This window comes from Hylobates moloch, unplaced genomic scaffold (genome assembly GCF_009828535.3).
Source record: "Hylobates moloch isolate HMO894 unplaced genomic scaffold, HMol_V3 SCAFFOLD_3, whole genome shotgun sequence".
Classification (NCBI taxonomy): domain Eukaryota; kingdom Metazoa; phylum Chordata; class Mammalia; order Primates; family Hylobatidae; genus Hylobates; species Hylobates moloch.
Window position 1 is genome coordinate 145,450,214 of NW_026652278.1, and position 18,545 is coordinate 145,468,758.

Genomic DNA, 18,545 nt, shown 5'->3' on the forward strand with positions numbered 1-18,545 from the left:
CAGACACTTCCCTTTCCATTTCCCAAAGAGAAAGGAGGCATTGGGAAAGAACTCCCTCACCCTCTGCACCTGTACTCAACTGTACGCCTTACTCCCTGTCTCGATGGCAAAAGTCATTCTTCAAACACACTCTCAGAATTTTCCTGTCAGATCTAGTCTTTCTCTTAAAATTTTTTTCCTTAAATTATATCCTTCTCTAGCTATAAGAATTAGGCTTTTATCTCCTCCTCTTTGTGGCCAAATTTCTTTTGAAAATCATATTCAGTCTGCAGCTAGCTTCAAACCGTGCCATTCCCAGTTACTCTTTCTACAGTGACCAATGACCTTCTGATTATAAAGTCTACGGCCATTTCTAGTTCTTACCTAACTTGTCTTCTCTGTGGCATCATATATGGTTGACCAATTAAAAAAAAAGAAACAAAAGAAGGGAGGGGAGGAAGGCATGATGAAGAGAGAAATAAAAAATAAAAGAAAAATAATATTTTTATTTGTTTCTCTATGACATATTTTTCTCCTGGTTCCAGGAGTGGGGTACATTGACAATCAATGTGCTGACCATCACATCATTGTCATCTCACTCTACACATTCATGTCTTCAGTTAGCATCCATATCTGTTTTGTTGGTTCATTCACTTATTCATCAAGTGTTCATGTATTAATGCACAGATACTGAGTGTCAGGTACCGGAAAGGCACCACTGAATAGTTACCTTGGTCCTCAGAGTTTCTCTCTAGAGGGGAAGATGATTAAATCAATGAGTAATGGAAAGTGTGATGGAATATATGAAATCACTGAGGGAGTTGATCATAGAAGACTTATATCAGGTATATAGTTTGTCATTAATTATCTCATTGTATTAACATATATAAAGAGTGATCTTAGGTGCCAAGGTACCATACCATGTGCTAAAAATATAACTGCTAGTAAACAAATTCTCTACCCTCACAGTGCTTAAAATATAGCACTGGATACAGATAAGAAAGCTGGCAGTGACAATTCCCCCTGAATAGACATGATGGGTAAGTTGAGTTGCCTTGATATAACCAGAAACCCTAAAGATGAATAGGAGTTAATGGGTAAGAGGGAAGAAAGAATGTTTGAATGAGTTCAAAATAAAATCTAAATACCTTACCACAGTCCGCAAAGTACCATATGATGTGGGCTCTGCATATCTTTCCAACCTCTTTTCACGGACTTGCTCCCTTGCTGTATTCTTATCCCACTGGCTTCCTTTCTGTTCTCTGAACATACTAAGCATCTTTCTGCTGAGGCCTCTGTAGTGGCTGTTCCCTCTGCCTGCTCTTTTCAGTTCTTCACATGGTGTATTATTTATTAAACCATAGTGTCTCAGATCCAAATCTGTTCTTCTGTATTCCACCCTGTGATGCTGGGGCTGGGGATCTGCAAAGCACTTTCTCCATTGCCAACTACCTCTCTCCTAGGGTTTGCCACAAAAGGACACTAGAAGGAGACTGAAAGTCAGAAGGATAGAAAACGGGACTTCCTTCTTCCTAGTTACTTACTGTCATCAGCAATGCTATTCAGTCTGTTTTGCTACTCCTTTGCAAGGCCCCCTCTCTCATTTCCTTCCTAGGGTCTGATAATCCAAACCTCTTCTTCTTTCCCAATATTAGGGGTGGTAGCTGCCTTCTAGAGTTTTGTTTTTGTCTTTTTGGTTACCTCAGTATTCCCTTCTTGCTTACTCATTTATCCAACACCTGTTTGTAGCATCTATTCTTCCTGACTAAACATGGCTGATAGAGTACTTGGCACCAGAATTGGGTCTCAGGTAACAGGGACTCTGAGATTGGTTTGGTTATGTCTTAGGCTTTGAATGCAGCAATGAGTTCCTTAACCATGGGAAATTGAATGCTAGGAATTCAATACTTGGAGCGCTGTCACGATTAATTAAATTATCAATCATGTTTGTGATAAAGTGACTATTAAAGGACTTGAATTCCTTAGAGAACCAAATGGCGCTGACTTTGACCACATAATAGTAAAAAGGACTATGATGCAGAAGACTGCTTTTCAAAAGACTAGGAAATTATAGAAAGATAACTACGAGCTGAGGCTTTAAACCTGTAACTCAAGTCATGGTTAGAAAGCTGGAAAGCTCCTATATAGAAGGCCTAAAATTAACCTCCCTGAAGATCAGACCCAAATTGAGTGGCAGGTATAACAAATACCTTGTAAGGAGATGACTATTCGTGTAAATACCCATAACCAGAGTCAGATTTCAACATAACTCAGGTAGCCAAGTGCAAATCTGACTCAGTCAAAGAAGCTTATAGTTTCAAAGAATAGTAATATTTTCTAAGTTATATCAGCATAAACCTGGGGAATATGTGTGGAAATCAAGTCTAAGAATGTGAGACCTAGAAAGATATAACATTGGTTTAGGCTGGATTTATTGACAGGTAAATAGACAACATTGATACTGTTTGCTAGAGAGTCAGAATTTAATGTGTTAGCCCATAGAGCTGTGTCTCTTGAGAGTTTCTTTGATTGGTTGGATTCAATGGGAGCCTATAATCACTGAGGTTGAGACATTAGGTCTTCCTTTGAATACTATAAATAATCCAAAGCTTAAGGAAATGAGAATGTTAGAGTGAACTTATGATGTATGACATGACATGCTCACCAAACACCCCCACTGCCTTTCCCAAGAGATCAGAGGACCCTCCCTTCATAAGTACACTGGGAAAGGTATTAGAAGGCCATCAGCATCCTTGAAAAGCAGAATGGGTGCTGTTTTCTGTAGACTGGGGATGGATCATGGTGCCACTGGTCCCAGGGACCACCTTTTGAGAAGCAACATTTGATACTAATTTATAAGAACTATCAGAACTCATTTGCTTTCACCCATCTTTATGCAAACTCTCCCACTGTTGACATCATCTAGTTGGTAGAGACATTATGATGACGTCATGATAATTAGATCTGATGAGCAGAAAGTAGCAAGTAACTTGGATGTCTTAATTAGACACATGCATTAGACTAGGGATTGGCAAACTACAGTCCAGTGATCAAATCTGGCCTGCTCCCTGTTTTTGTAAAGTTTTATTGAAATACAGGCACAATATTACCTTTGGCTGCTGTCTTGCTATAGTGTCGGAGTTGCACAAAGGAGACCATAAGGCACACAAAGCCTAAAATATTTACTATCTGGTCCTTTAAAGGAAAAAGTTTTCCAGAATTCTATCCTAGAGTAAAAGGTGGGAGAGTGGTAGGAGCTGAGAACAGACAGGAAGGCTGGTTGTTAAGCTAAAAGGGATAAAACTTTATCCTCCTCTTCCTCAAACTATGGAGAATTAATAAAGAATTCTTTCCAGGGGTGTGTTATTTTTAGGAAGATCATTTTTCTTTTCTTTTCTTTTCTTTTTTTAAGACAGCATCTCACTCTGCCACCCAGGCTGGAGTGTGCAGAGGCACAATCGTGGCTCACTGCAGCAAATTCCTGGGCTCAAGCCATCCTTCTACTTCAACTTCCCGAGTAGCTGAGACTACAGGAGCATGCCACCATACCCAACTAATTTTTATATATTTTTTTTGTAAAGGCGAGGTCTTGCTATATTGCCCAAGCTGGTCTTGAACTCCTGGCTTCAAGCAATCCTCCCACTTCGGCCTCCCAAAGCACTAGTATTACCGGCATGAGCCACCGTGCCCAGCCAAGATTCTTTTTTGTGTAATGCCTCAACTGTACAATGCCCTCACAATCAGGCATTTCTAAAGCAAAACTAGAATTATGCCTGGTTCATTGAATAAAGGAATAAATAATAAATAAATTCTAAACAGTGAGGGCAGCTTGAGGAAGTTTATGTCATACATGCTTCAGTTTCTCAGACCATATGGTCAAAAATATTATTGAGTTCCTACGTCATATCTTGCACTGCTCTAAGAACCTGGAATAAATGTATTAATAGATAAAAAGTCCTGAATCCAGGAGAAGTTCACAGCCTAGAGAAAAAGCAGATGAACAAACATTTACACAATTATAATACTGTATATTAAATGTATTAAGAATATATACCAAAGTTTAAACAGTGATTGTCTCTGAGTGAGTGAGGTTATGACTGGTCCTTATTCTTTTTCATCTGCTTATTTTTGATATTTATGCAAATGTATTTATAATAGATTTTTTTACATATATAGAGAAAATTTATATAGAAAGAGCCAAGGAAAACATAACAGCACTAAGGGATTAGCAGAAATACTGCAGCCTAAGTAGGCGAGGGCTTCAATGAGCATGCTGTTGTGACTTTCTATAGCAAATGTTCCATAGCCTTGGATTGGGAAATTCAACTTTTGAAATGCCCTATAATCTAGCCAGCCTTTAAATCCTTCTCTGGGACTTCAGCATAATCGAGGTTGCTAGAATGGCGCAAAGCCAGTAAGATCAGCTTGCGCTTGAATCCTATGGATCTCCTTATGTGTCCCTGGATTAATTAGATTGAATCTAAAATGATGGAAAAATGCCACTAGGGAAAGAATGAGGGGGCATGTCAATGAATAACTGCTAATAAAGTGCAGAGAGACCCAGCGCGGTGGCTCACAACTGTAATCCCTACACTTTGGGAGGTGGAGGCTGGAGGATGGCTTGAAGCCAGGCATTTGAGGCTACAGTGAGCCATGACTGGGCCACTGCCCTCCAGCCTGGGGAATAGAGCGAGATTCTGTCTGTATAAAAATAAAAAACAAATAAATAAAAATAAAGAATCAGGGATATGTTCTCTTTAAAAAAGTATGGAGGAACGTTGATGGATATTTTGCCTGAGTATATGATACAGAGAAAATATCACTCCATAAAGAAACATTTAAAATAAACTGAATAGCCAGACAGTATTGTCCACTCGAATGAGAAATTGTTATTACAAAATGCCATAGATTCGGATATTTTAGATCCTTATCCTTTATTCTTTGGTATACACACAAATAAGTCACCCTCTAAAGGGTATATAGAATGGCACCTTATAACTTCCTATGAAGATAAAGCTATCAGCCCAGTAGAAGTATTCCACAATTAGATGCATCTTACAATTAATGGTGTCTTAGATTTGATGAAATAAGGTGTTTCTCCCTGGCTCCAAGTGTAGACTTAGGCGGTGCAGTTGTACATCTAGTACAGCACCAGGGATTCCAGAAAACCAGATGTAGTTTATTGAAGATGACCCCAGACAGAGAATACATTCTTATGGAATAGAGAATAACATCTCACTAATGAATTCTATATTTCAGTGTGGCAATATACTGTTAAGTTATTTTGTGTTCGACACCCTTGAGTGAATGTAAGTGAGTGGTATTCCCAGTGGGGCACCCTTTCCTCTTGGGAGTGGGGGAAGGGCACTGCAGGGGGAGATCTTTTTTCACTAACAATGGAGCTCTTGTTGGTGGCACCAAATGCTGCAGCAGTTTTAATACCTTAGTTAAAATCTGGTAGTTGTTTTTTCCTTTTAATACAAGAAGAAACTCCTGCTAGAGCTAGTGTGAGTCATACACCATAAACATTCAGTGCTCAAATCCCTGTGGGTTTTGAATGCCAAATAACACTGTATACTTACATTTTTAAAAACTGCATCGTAGAATGCTAGAAAACACACGTTAAGCTCTCTAGTATTAAGGAACACTGTGGTATTTTTAAAAAAAATACGTACTATAAAATAAACCATTCATAAATTCCAGTGTAATGCCAGTTATGTTAAAATCTTGACTACGTCATTTAATTCTCATGCATAATCCTGTTTCATTGTTTTAACCCAATAATCAAAAAAGAAAAAAAAAGATTGAGGGAAAATATATTCGAAAGTACGTGCATACACACAAATATTCACGTGTGTTTACATAACCGCCTACTTAACAGATCTGGCTTCATTAAAAACACTGAGATTTGCAGTAAATCAAAATTGTCTCCAAAATATGTAAGGTTACATGAGACTCATGAAGATGTTAATGTGTATTTCAAACATCCATTAATTCAGAAAAACAGTAATTTTGTATCTAAATTCTCAGTTGGCGTACCATAATCTCTAGAATAATAAAGTTTCAATTCAATTATAATTAGCAGGTTGCAGATAATTCATTCTAAGTGAAAATAACATTAACACTGGGTAACTTGACAGTAAAAATCAGAAGAATATATTTATGGTAATTGTCTTTGGTTAATATATGCAAATTTTGAGAGAAATTCTTTTCTCCCTCTTCAAGCGTTAAAGCAAGAGGAGCCTTTTTAGTAGAATCCATTACAAAAAAATAAAATTCATAAAATAAAGCAGGACCAAAGGGAGGAAGCATTTTACATACCTTACTGTTTGCAAAATCACACAACATCAGCAATAAGTTCAGTATATGTCTATATACTTTGGGAAGTAGTTTTTGCATTGCCCAGCACCCTGTATTGCTCTGTTTCTACAGAGAACACTCTAAGAGAACTTTACTGAGCTGAAATTATTGTGAAACACAAAGCTTATGTATATTCTTCATTGTTTCTGATACCCTAAAAATGAATACTGCCAAAAATGTGCTAAGTTCTAAGCACAGATTGGAGCAAACAATCGTTAGCATGCTTCGGACTCAACTCTTAGAAAAACTCTTTGATCACACTGCCCCACTCTGGTCAAAGACAGAAAATTGGGTTAGCCCTTGAAAAGAATGTTAGTAACATCACATACGAATTCATGTAAAATGCATTTCGTTAAAAGATAATGTTTTCCAAGACGGCAAAGTATTCAAATATTTTATAATTTACTTTAAAATTTCAAGTAAATGTATCTTTTGCCCCTTAAATTAACAATGTACAAGGAAATGCTATTGTTAATACTATTTCCATAAAAATATCTATTACAATTCTTGCAAAAATATAACAAAATATTACATTGATATATAATGCCATTTGCTATATACAAACATAAATTTTAAAAGACCGGATTATTAAACTGAACACAAATAGTTTATATTCATATAATATTCATATTTACACTTGATCTTAGCCAAAAGGCCAAGAAGCGATAATATTCATATTTACATTAGTTCAGTGTTTCACATGTGAATGGGAATATAAACTATTCATATTAGTTCAGATGGAAAAATTCAGCATGTGCTGTGAATAAGATACACAGCACTGTAATTTTTGTAATTATTTTGTTTAAGATAAAAACAGAATATGGTTAAAGTTGCTGAACCTTAGTTGCCAAAACAGCCACAGTGATGTTGAAAAGCAAGTCTAAGAAATTTATAAATTCCTAGCCATAGTAACTGTTTACTCCAAAGTCAATTGTCTGGACACAGTGTTTGAAAACAGTAAAAATAGTAACAAAGTTAACATATTGACCATTTATTGTGTGGTCAAAGCTGGTCTAAGCTCTTTATTCTCTTTACTCTTTATAGTAAAAATAGTAACAAAGTTAACATATTGACCATTTATTGTGTGGTCAAAGCTGGTCTAAGCTCTTTACATGTAATAATTCATTCATACTCATAAAAGAACTATAATTTAGGCACTGTTATTTTCTCCATATCACAGATAAGTAGGGAAATAGAAAGGATTAGTAACTTGTTCAAGGTCACACGGCATAAGTAAATGGTAGTTTTGGATTCAAATCTAGGCGGTCTGACACCAGCACCATGCCTCTTCCACTATGCTATATACAGAGGAAATAAAGAACCATTTATCTTCTTCTTCTCAACGTATCTAACTATTATAGTCTGAAAGAAATGTGATGCTTTGTCCATACTTCGATTATCAAGATCAAATCAATAAAGTGTATGTTAATTAGGTGTGTATCACCCTAATATAAATAATAATAAAGTTAATACCAGCAAATCTTAAGTGATATATCTGCACCTTTACAGGTGTATGTGTTTCTGTGTGGATGCAAATGAAAGAAGTATTAGAAATTTGAGATAACTAGCAACTGTTCATTTTTTCTGAGCCATAACTATTATAAATTATGTCAATTATAATCTTCAATTTTTTTTAAGCATTAAATGCCCAGTTGCTGTATTTTTAAATTACCTGAATCTCTGTCCAGAGCTTCAACCCTGGTAACAAACTCCCCTGGATTTTGGTTTTCTTTCACTGAAGCTTCATACAGGTGCTGCTTAAATACTGGAGCTTCATCATTTACATCAAGAACAGTAATTGTCAAAGTCTGGGATGAAGAAAGTGCTGGTGTGCCATCATCCAGTGCCAGAACAGTCAGAATATGCTGAGTTTTCATTTCATAATCCAAAGGACAGGTTGTAGTTAGTAAGCCTGTTTTGAAAATGGAAGAAAAGCAATACGTAATGAATATTCTTTAGAGAAGTCATGCTTACTCCACTTATACCTAACTTGTCCACCTAATAAAAATTCAGAAGTCTTAACTGCTAAAACATGAACTGCATTAAATCATCTTTAAATGTATACACTATCTACAATTAAAAGCAAACATTTTTAGTCAGAAAAGTCATCTCAATTTAAATTATATCAAACAAAACAATTCAGTTTAAATTACATCAAACAAAAGAATAATCAATGTTATGCAATTATCTACTGAGAGGATTACATTAAAATTATCTAGTCAACATCTACCTCCTTTTTAAAAAATATCTAGGATACTAACAATATATGTCTTCATGTCACATAACACCTCATGTATAAAAGCGACCAAGTCACAAAAATGTGGGTATGGCTATCTTCTTTAAGACAGTTGATTTTTGTTAAAGAATTATGATCTCTTAATATTTATTCTCAGTTAACTGGATTTTTTTTTTTTTTTTAACAATAAAGAGCAGGCCGGGTGTAGTGGCTCAGGCTGGGTGTGGTGGCTTACACCTGTAATCCCAGCACTTTGGGAGGCCAAGGCAGGAGGATCACTTGAGGTTAGGCGTTCAAGACCAGCCTGGCCAACATGGTGAAACTCCATCTCTACTAAAAACACAAAAAACTAGCCAGGCATGGTGGCAGGTGCCTGTAATCTCAGCTACTCGGGAGGCTGAGGCAGGAGAATCACCGGAACCTGAGAGGCAGAAGCTGTAGTGAGCTGAGATCGTGCCACTGCACTCTAGCCTGGGCAACAGAGTAAGACTCCATCTTAATTAAAAAAAAAAAAAAAACAAAGATGTTATAACTCAGATAATACACTTCACAAGTAAAACATGTCTCTATCCCACTGCCACTTAAGCATACAACCCATATAAGTCAGATGTAATACAGACTGGCACACAGATAGCCATTATATGATTCCAATTATCACATTTTTCTTTTAGGATTGCTGTCTGCTTCTCCCTTTTATAAGAAATAATGAAAGAAGTTTACTGAATTCTATTTTACAAAATAATTTTTCAATAATTACTCATCACTTTATATTTCACAGCCATAGCCACCAAAAAATCTCACTGTCTTCTTTATAAGAAATATGAGCTTTGTGAGAGAAAAAAAATCCCATCTCATATGAATGCAATTGGCAATTATCATTTTATGTCTTTGAAAAACGTCTCCATTGAAACAGTCACTGCAATTACTCAAGACATTCACGATACCTATATTACCAAAACACAAGTCTAATTTTATCCATTCTTTTTAACAATCTGAAATATACCTTCCTTAGCCATCTTGGAACACATTCCAAGTATTACTGAAACAGGTCCTTGGAGAGCCTCAGCTCTAACAGATATCAGCAGCCTGTGTCTGGACTATTTCTCTGTCAGTTGGGCATTTAGGTGGTGTCCATGCATGCCTCAGAATGAAACCATGTGTACAGGATTTGATAAATATGTTGATGAAATTTTCCAACGGAATATAGCCAGACTATAGTCATGACTTCCAAATCCTCCACATTTAATTCCATTCCAAATAATGCTTTTAACTAACAGTTGGGCCAAATGGTGTATATCTGAGATTTTTTTTCTAAGGTTCATGTAGAAATAACTTTATTTTTTAGTGAATAAGATGAGAGGTTATTAATTTTTCAATATTCCCTGAAAATCTGGTAGAAGGAGGTTCATTTTTAAAGTCACAAGACTGAAAATTTGTACATTTACTCTTCCATCAAACTACATAAAAAGCATATAGTAGATGTTATCTAGCAACATGGTGACAGCAAGACAAGTGAAGTTGAGGGTGAGTGACATTTCTGCAGAGTACCTGACAGTGAATAAATGCTTCTTCAAAAAAAGAAATGTTACAATTGATGTGAAAACAGGGGTCTTAATGTCCAAATGAATTCAGCCATTAAAAATATATATTATTTCCAATATTTACAAATACATGTTTGTATAATCTCAAAGATAAATTTCCATACTAAAGTCTTTGAACACTGCTGTTGATTTGTCATACTGCTACCTGATTCACTATTGGTACCATATCCTACCCTGCAAGGACTCACAATGGGGGCAAAGAAGTTTTCTGTTGTATATTCAGCCCATAGTGTCAGCTAGCTACAGAGCATAGTTAATATTAACAAACAGGACCATTAAAGTTGGTTCTCCAAATACAAACTCTGTGTCTATTATATATATATATGTATATGTATATACGTATACATATATATATCCGTATATGTATATACGTATACATATACATATATATATCTAAGTTAAACAACAGAAGAAGTCAAAAATGTTTAAAGTATATGTATCTTAAGAACCATCATTTTAAGAGAAGAAAATGAAAAAGTTAAATATAAGCAAGCGATGAGAGGGTTTAATTGAAAGTGGCAGAAAAAGAAATGAAAGGCATCCAAATCAGAAAGGAAGAAGTAAAATTATCCCTGTTTGTAGATTACATGATCTTATGCATAGAAAACCCTAAAGACTCCACCAAAAAACTGTTATAACAAATAAATTCAGAAAAGGCAGGATACAAAAATCAGTTGCATTTCTATACACTAACAAGGAACCATTTGAAAAGGAAATTAGAAAAACAATTCCATTGACAATAGCACAAAAAGGAATAAAATAAAACACTTAGGGATAAAGCTAGCTGAGGAGGTTAGTACCTTGCATATTGAAAGCCACAAAACAATGATGAAAGAAATTAAAGAAGATACAAATGGAAAGACATGTATGTTCATAGAGTGAAAGGTCTAATATTATTAAAATATTCATCCTACCCAAACTGATCTACAGATTCAATGCAATCTCTACCAAAATCTCAGTGGCTTTTGTTGTAGAAATAGAAAAAAATAATATTGCAATTCAAATGGAATCTCAAAGAACCCCGAACAGTGAAAATCCTCTTGAGAAAGAACAAAGCTGGAGGCATCACACTTCCTGGCTTTGATATATTACAAAGCTACTGTAATCAAAACAGTATGGTATTGGCATAGGACAAACATTTAGGCCAATGGAACAGAGTAAAGAGCCCAGATATAAATCCACCCATATATGGTCAATTGATTTCGAACAAGGTTTCCAATAATACACATTAGAAAAAAGCTAATCTCTTCAACAAATGATGTGGGGAAACCGGATATCTACATGCAAAAGAATAAAGTTGTATCTTTATCTTACACCATACAAAAATAAAACAAAATAAAATGGATTAAAGATTTAAATGTAATACCTCAAACTATAAAGTTCCTAGAAGGAAACACAGAGGGGAAAGCTTTGTGAACTGGGTCTTGGCAATTGTTTCATGGGTAGACAACAAAAACACAGACTACAAATCAAAAATAAACAACAGGATTACATACAATTAAGAAGCTTCTGCACAGCAAAGAAAAGGCAAACTATAGAATGGGAGAAAGTATTTGTAAACCATCTATCTGATGAGGGGTTAATATCCAGAATATATATAAAAAATCTCCTACAACTAAACATTAAAAAAACTAATTTTAAAATGGACAAAAGACTTGAATAGAAACATCTCCAAAAAAGACATAGAAATGGCTAACAGGTATGTGAAAAAATGCTCCATGTCACTAATTATTTAAGAAATGCAAGTCAAAACCACAATGAGATATCACTCATACCTGTTAGGATGGCTATTATTAAAAAAAACAAGACAACAAGTATTGGTGAGGGCATAGAGAAACTGGAACCCTTGTACACTGTTGGTGGGAATTCAAAATGTTACAGCCACTATGGAAAATAGTATGGATGTTCCTCAAAACATAAAACTAGAACTACCATATGGCCCAGCAACTCCAATTTTGGATATTTATACAAAAGAATTGAAATCAGGATCTTGAAGAGAGAGTAGCACACCCATGTTTACTGCAGCACCATCCACAATAGCTAAGATGTGGAAACAACCTAAAAATGTTAATCGGCAGATGAATGGATAAAGAAATTGTGGTATGTGCATACAGTTGAAGACAATTCAGCCTTAAAAGAGAAAGACATTCTGCAAAGATGTGACAGTATGGATATATCTTGAGGACATTTTGCTAGGTAAAATAAGCCAGTCACAAAAAGACAAAACTCCATTATTCCATTTACATGAAGTATCTAAAATAGTCTACTTCATGGAATCAAAGAGTGCAGTGGTGATTGTCCGAGGCTGGATGGAAGGGAAAATGGGAGAAACTAAAGTTTCAGTTAAGCAAGGTGAATAATCTCTAGAGATATGCTGTGCAACATTGAACTCATAGTCAAAAACAATGTATTGCACACTTAAAACTTTGTTAGGAGGGTGGGTCTCATGTTTTCTAACCACAATAAAATAAAATATTTTTAAAAGTGACATATAGGGCACTGTACCTGATGACTCATCTAGCATAAATGCCATGTTTTCATTTCCTGAGAGGATGCTGTATGTTACTTTTCCATTCCTTCCTTCGTCTGGATCGTGAGCAGTTATGTGGTGCACCAAGGAGCCCACTGTGACATCCTCTTTGACATGGGCAATGGGGAAAGACATAAAAGTGGGGTTGTGGTCATTTACATCCAAAATCACTATTTGTGCTGTCAGTGATCTCAGTCGCCGGTCTGTCACATTCACAGCCTGATCAGATGCTGTTACTGTCAGGATGACAGTTGGAATGCTCTCTCTGTCAAGAGGGGACACAGTGACTAGTGTGCCAAATGAGGGGTGGATGAGAAATGGATTCGTGCCAGGGTTGTGGGATTCAATGTGGTATTGTATTCTACTGTTCAAAAAACTGCCGTCACCATCTTTGGCATTGAAGACATACACCAGGGTTCCTATGGGAACATTCTCCTCTACACTGATCACGATGAGCTCATCCTGGAAAGATGGGGAATGGTCATTCTGATCTTCCACATCAATACTAAGGAAGACTGTGCTACTCAGGGAAAGGTTTTTGCTATGGTCTGTAGTAATCACTCTGAAAAGATAATGAGATGTCGTCTCATAATCAAGTTCCTTAGAAAGAAACAAGTCTCCGGTTGAGCTGTCTATTTCAAAGTGTCCATCCTTATCATCTGCAACAATACTAAAATGTAACTTTCCATTATAATGTTGTTGAAGGTGATCAGGTGACTTTATCAAGCTCATTACTTTTGCAGGCTTCGAATTTTCTGGTATAACTAAATGTCTAATATTCTGAGACATGATTGCTCTCCCTTTGGATAGTGGGATCACCTGAAATACAAATAAAAGAGATATTAATTTGGGGTATTTTTAAAACAGTTTAATCAATATATGTAATAATATTATTTTGAAAGCAAATTCCTTCCATGTATGTGATCATATGTTAATTAGTGAGAAAAATATCATTTTTATATTATATAATTCCGGTATGTCTCAGAAGATCAAAAACTGCATAATATTTAGGAGATAAGAGCTACAGAATTTTCTATTTCCGAGTTTGCTGTATTGTGTGAAAAGACAGTTTGGTAAAGCCATGTTATAGTTAAGCTGAACTGTAGCCTTGTGATTCTTCAATGGGAGTGCAGGGTAGCTAGTTCTCCAAATTATTTTAAATACTACAGACCAATCTATCCATAATGAAAACATCTGTGTACATTTAAGTATCATATGTCTTTGTTTGTCTGAAACAAGAAACTGGAGATATGACCACATAGATTTTTCTCATAACCCACATATCCTTAAGCAATAAAGAATATAATTTGGAAACAGTTCTTGTGGATATATATCCTTGGTTATTGTATATACCTGTATTAGTATTTCTGATTATCACATGCACACACAAAGAAACTAACTATGCACAGTCATCTTCTTTTTGAGTGGTTGGTGTAATTTTTTTCCTACTCTGGAGACTTCCCACAACTTGTTTGCCCATTACGATTAAAGTAAAACCTTAAAATATGAATCTGAAGTTACTTTTCTAAATTAAAAAAAAATTACAAAAAACTATGTCATTTATTATATGGCCATTTGTTTACATACAAGTGTCTCCTGCAAATTTACCAGGTCCTTGACATTAGAAATAAGCACAAGAAAAGATACCTTTTGTCCATTATAAACAAAGCAACATAAATGCCAATATAGTGATGATTATCTTGTCAAGAACTGTACAAAGCTAATTTGCAAAATAATTTGGGTCTAAATCATTTTTCTAGTGATAGCAAAAAGCTAAGTATGCTATGTACAATGCTCTCTTAAAATAGTATTCATGTCACATACATATATATTCATATACATACATATTACATGTATCTTCACTCTATAAACTTGTAATAAAAGTCAAATGAAATCTTTAGATGTCCTTCCATATTTTATGGTGACAACATTACCTGAATATTAACGACTGCCTGTCCTTGAAGAGGAGGCACTCCCTGGTCAGTGGCAATGACAGTCATTCTGTAGGAAGGTCTATAATCATATGAAAGTATTGTGGTTGTTCTTATTTCACCACTGTTGGCATCAATCTTAAAGTGATCAGGACTATCTTCTATACACACACAAGAAAATTAAGAAATGAATGTTAATTGACAATGCAGAAAACAGAAAATCAATTAATCCAATATACCGATCATTTGGAAGATTTATTTGCTTTAAATTCTATGAGAGTATGAACACAAAAATGACACTAAAAATAGACAAGAAACATTACTTTTTAAAAAGTTTTATTATGGAAAATGTCAAGCATATAAAAAAGTGGACAAAATGGTATAATAAACTTTCATGAGTCCATCACCTAGCTTCAACAATGATCAACTCATGGCCAATCTTATTTCATCTATTCCCCATGTATATACTTCTCTTCTGCCATTTTTTTGAAGTAAGTTCCAGAAGTCATATTATTTCTTCTGTATATATTTCAAAATGCATCTCTAAACAATAAATATTTTTAACACAATCACAGTACCATATTATACCTTAAAAATTAATAATGATTCATAGTATCACAAAATATCCAGTAAGTTTTCAAATTTTCAACCATCCCATAAATACTCTTTATTTTTCTTGTTTACATTAAGATCAAAATAAAGTCCATATATTGCATATTTCTTTAATCTATGGATTCCTGCCACCCATCTCTTTATTTGTCCTTGCAAATTATTTGTTGAATAAACTGGAACTTGTATCCTGACATTTTCCATGATCTAGATTTGCTGTTGCATCTCCAACGTGTAACATAGTATGTTCCTCTATTCTTGTGCTTTCCTTAAATTGGGAGGTAGATCTAGAGAAGTGACCAGATTCAGGTCAGGATTTTGTTTGTTTGTTTGTTTTTTGCACGACTACTTCACAAATGCTGTTTTTCCCTTCAGAGGCATATGTCTAGCTGCCAAAAAAGAAAAAAGAAAAAAAGGTGAGGTCTCTCTCTGTTACCCAGGCTGGAGCGCAATTGTGCCATGATAGCTCACTGCAGCCTGGAGGTCAGGGTAGCAAGCTATCCTCACACCTTGGCCTCCTAGATAGCTGGGACTTCAGGCATGGGCCAAAAGCTAGTTGTTTTTGATATTGGCCCCTACTGATGCACAGCCTGGATCCATTAATTATTCTCTAAGTTTTGTGAAGTATAATGCAAGTTGACATCCCAAATCCAAAAAATATGAGATCCAAAATATTCCAAAATGCAAAACTTTTTGAGTACTGACATGATGCTACAACAAGGAAAATTCTACGCCTGATTCATCTGATGGGTTGTAGTCAAAACACGGTCAAAACTTTGTTTCATGCACAAAGTTAAAAAAAAATTGTATAAAACTACCTTCAGGCTATGCATATAGATGTATATAAAAAATGAATTTCATGTTTAGATTTGGGTCTCATCCCCAAGATATCTCATTATGTATATGCAAATATCCCTCCCAAAAAAAACCACCAAAAAATAAAAAAATCCAAAAGCTGCAACACTTCTGATCCCAAGCATTTTAGATTAAGGATACTCAATATGCACTGCATTCTGGTTTATCATCCCTTTTTCATATATTAGCTGGAATATTTCAATAAATAGAAACTTTCAAAGGAGTTCATTATAAGAAAGGCAGGATAAATGCTTGATGAGTTAAACTTTTATTTAACAGTTTTTGAAATAATGGGTTGGTTCACTAACATCCACCAATGTTCCAACTATGATAAGTAAAATTTTGTCTTGCTTTTGTTTTGGAAATCATTAAGCATGATTTAAACATATTAGTTGTGTTTCAATATATTGCCATTATTATCCTTATTGATGCTCAAATTGTCCCATCGCCGAACATTGGGATCTTCTTAAAGTTGGTTCCTGCGTCTCTTTCCATGATCCTAATAGTGTTTAGTAGCCTCCTTGTAACAGGTATGACAATATGGTGCAGACTCATCTTGTAGATTTCCTGACCGTGACCTGACATCACCATTTCTCCAAAGCACTCCTGGTTCCTTGTGGTGGAAAATGGTTTTGGGAGAACACATTTGGGACATTAGGGGTGCTCTTGTTTCTGGCTTTGTCATCACTTCTAGGCCTTTTCAGTGCACAGAGAATACACATGCACACATCTATACATTCATATTGATGCTTATAATTTAGATTGGTATCATAAGGTTTTGAGTTAAATAACAGATTTGTATTCTTCAATAAAATCTGAACATTTCAAACAGTTCAAACCTCAGACAAGTCTTGAGTAGAAGCTCCCCTCCATTCTTTAGTTCAACAGTTGCTGAGTCATTACTATGGACCAAATACTTTACTAGTTATTAGGGATATAAAAGCAAATAAAAAAGAAGCCCTGTCATTAAGAAACTCATAGCATAGAGCAGGCAATTATGTAACATTTATTAGTTGTGATTTCTACGCTTTAATCCATTGATTTTGTTCTCATAGAAATACTATAGAATGCATTCATGAATATGATACATACCTTTATTCCCCATATACCAATTTTCATCTTGTTATTTTACCATATATTTTGTAGTTGCTATTTTACTACCAGATAAAAAATAAAGATAGGAATAATGTAATATATATCTCCATATTTTTATATCTACGTGCCTCAAATATCATTTTAGAAGCTAATTTTTAAAAAAGAATATTTCGATGAACACCAAAATATCACTTCTTAGATTGATTAATTTTCAATATTTTTTCAATTTTTTCCAAGAAATGGCAGAGTATAAGTAAAGGAGTGGATCTGTAAATAGCTCCAAATCTCATTCCCCTCCTCTTTCCCTGTAGAAAGTCACTTTTATAACTGAAGTTGAGGTATATCTTTCCAGTCCATACATCCATAAATAACATATACCATGGCTTCGCTTGCTTTTAAATACTGGTATTATAGCAGGATTATAGCTGTGTGTGTGTGTGTGTGTGAGAGTGTGTGTATCTTCCCTCTTCACCATCATTGTCCTTCACAGGCACACTATGTTGTCTTCTCCACCCCAAAATGAAACAGGAAAAAAGATATAAAGATCTTATTGACCTAACTAACCTCATAGCCAGAGGAAGATTCTTGAATGCATGCCTGCAAAGCCAGTTTTTCTTCCTCCCAATGACCAGATTAAAATAAGCTAAGACAACAAAAAGAAAAATTTGAGAAGTAACAAAAGGGAAGACAAAAAAAGAGGGGGAGGATGGGGAAAGAGTCTCTGAAGGTGGGGACAGCAGGAACACAGAGGAAGGGCTGTCTCCAAATGTGGATCTGCTGCAGGCTCACTACCTCTGTATAATCCACCATTCAAGGGTCCTGAAAACTTGGGAAGACATTTATAGGTAAATAAATTTGGATGGTTTATATGGGCATAGAAACATCAGAGAAGAATTTGGCTCCCTGACCACGGAGGTATTGAGAAGAACTGTATATGTAACTTTTCCAAGGAAAAGCAATGCAATGAACTCAAAGCTTCTGTTTGTGTCAAATTCTGTTTATCTTCTGTAAAATCCTTACCTTCCTTGCTTAACTTTGGATTCAATATTTACCCACACTGCCATGTATGAAACTCTATCGTATTCATTTTCATTGCTGTATAGTATTCCGTGAATATACCATATTATGCAAACAACTGAAACAAAGCTTCAATGAATATCCTGTTACAGTCTCACTCTGCACATATAGAATTCCTCTAGGGTAACAGAAGTAGAACTGCAAGGGTATAGCACAAGCACATCTCCAATCTTATCGGATACTGCTTCATTGTTCTTCGAAGTCATCACATCAAGGAGTCTGGGCATGCTTTAAAAACCTTTTTAATGATTCAGACTTCTTTTCTTTGAGTT

General features: G+C 35.3%; 1 protein-coding gene across 2 annotated transcripts in view; it reads right to left on the reverse strand.

Annotated features, from left to right (window-relative positions):
• The window catches only part of DCHS2 (dachsous cadherin-related 2), a 276,456-nt gene that overhangs the window by 82,543 nt on the left and 175,368 nt on the right, over window positions 1-18,545 (reverse strand). Inside the window, exons 8-10 of one of the 2 annotated variants that reach the window (XM_032148516.2) lie at window positions 14,641-14,798; window positions 12,682-13,525; window positions 8,012-8,251 (exon numbers count right to left, since the gene is read on the reverse strand). In XM_032148516.2, coding sequence (XP_032004407.1) covers window positions 8,012-8,251; window positions 12,682-13,525; window positions 14,641-14,798 — 1,242 coding nt within the window. Of the gene's footprint in view, window positions 1-8,011; window positions 8,252-12,681; window positions 13,526-14,640; window positions 14,799-15,591; window positions 15,636-18,545 lie in introns of those variants that run through there. The other variant, XM_058436843.1, reaches the window with a different exon arrangement.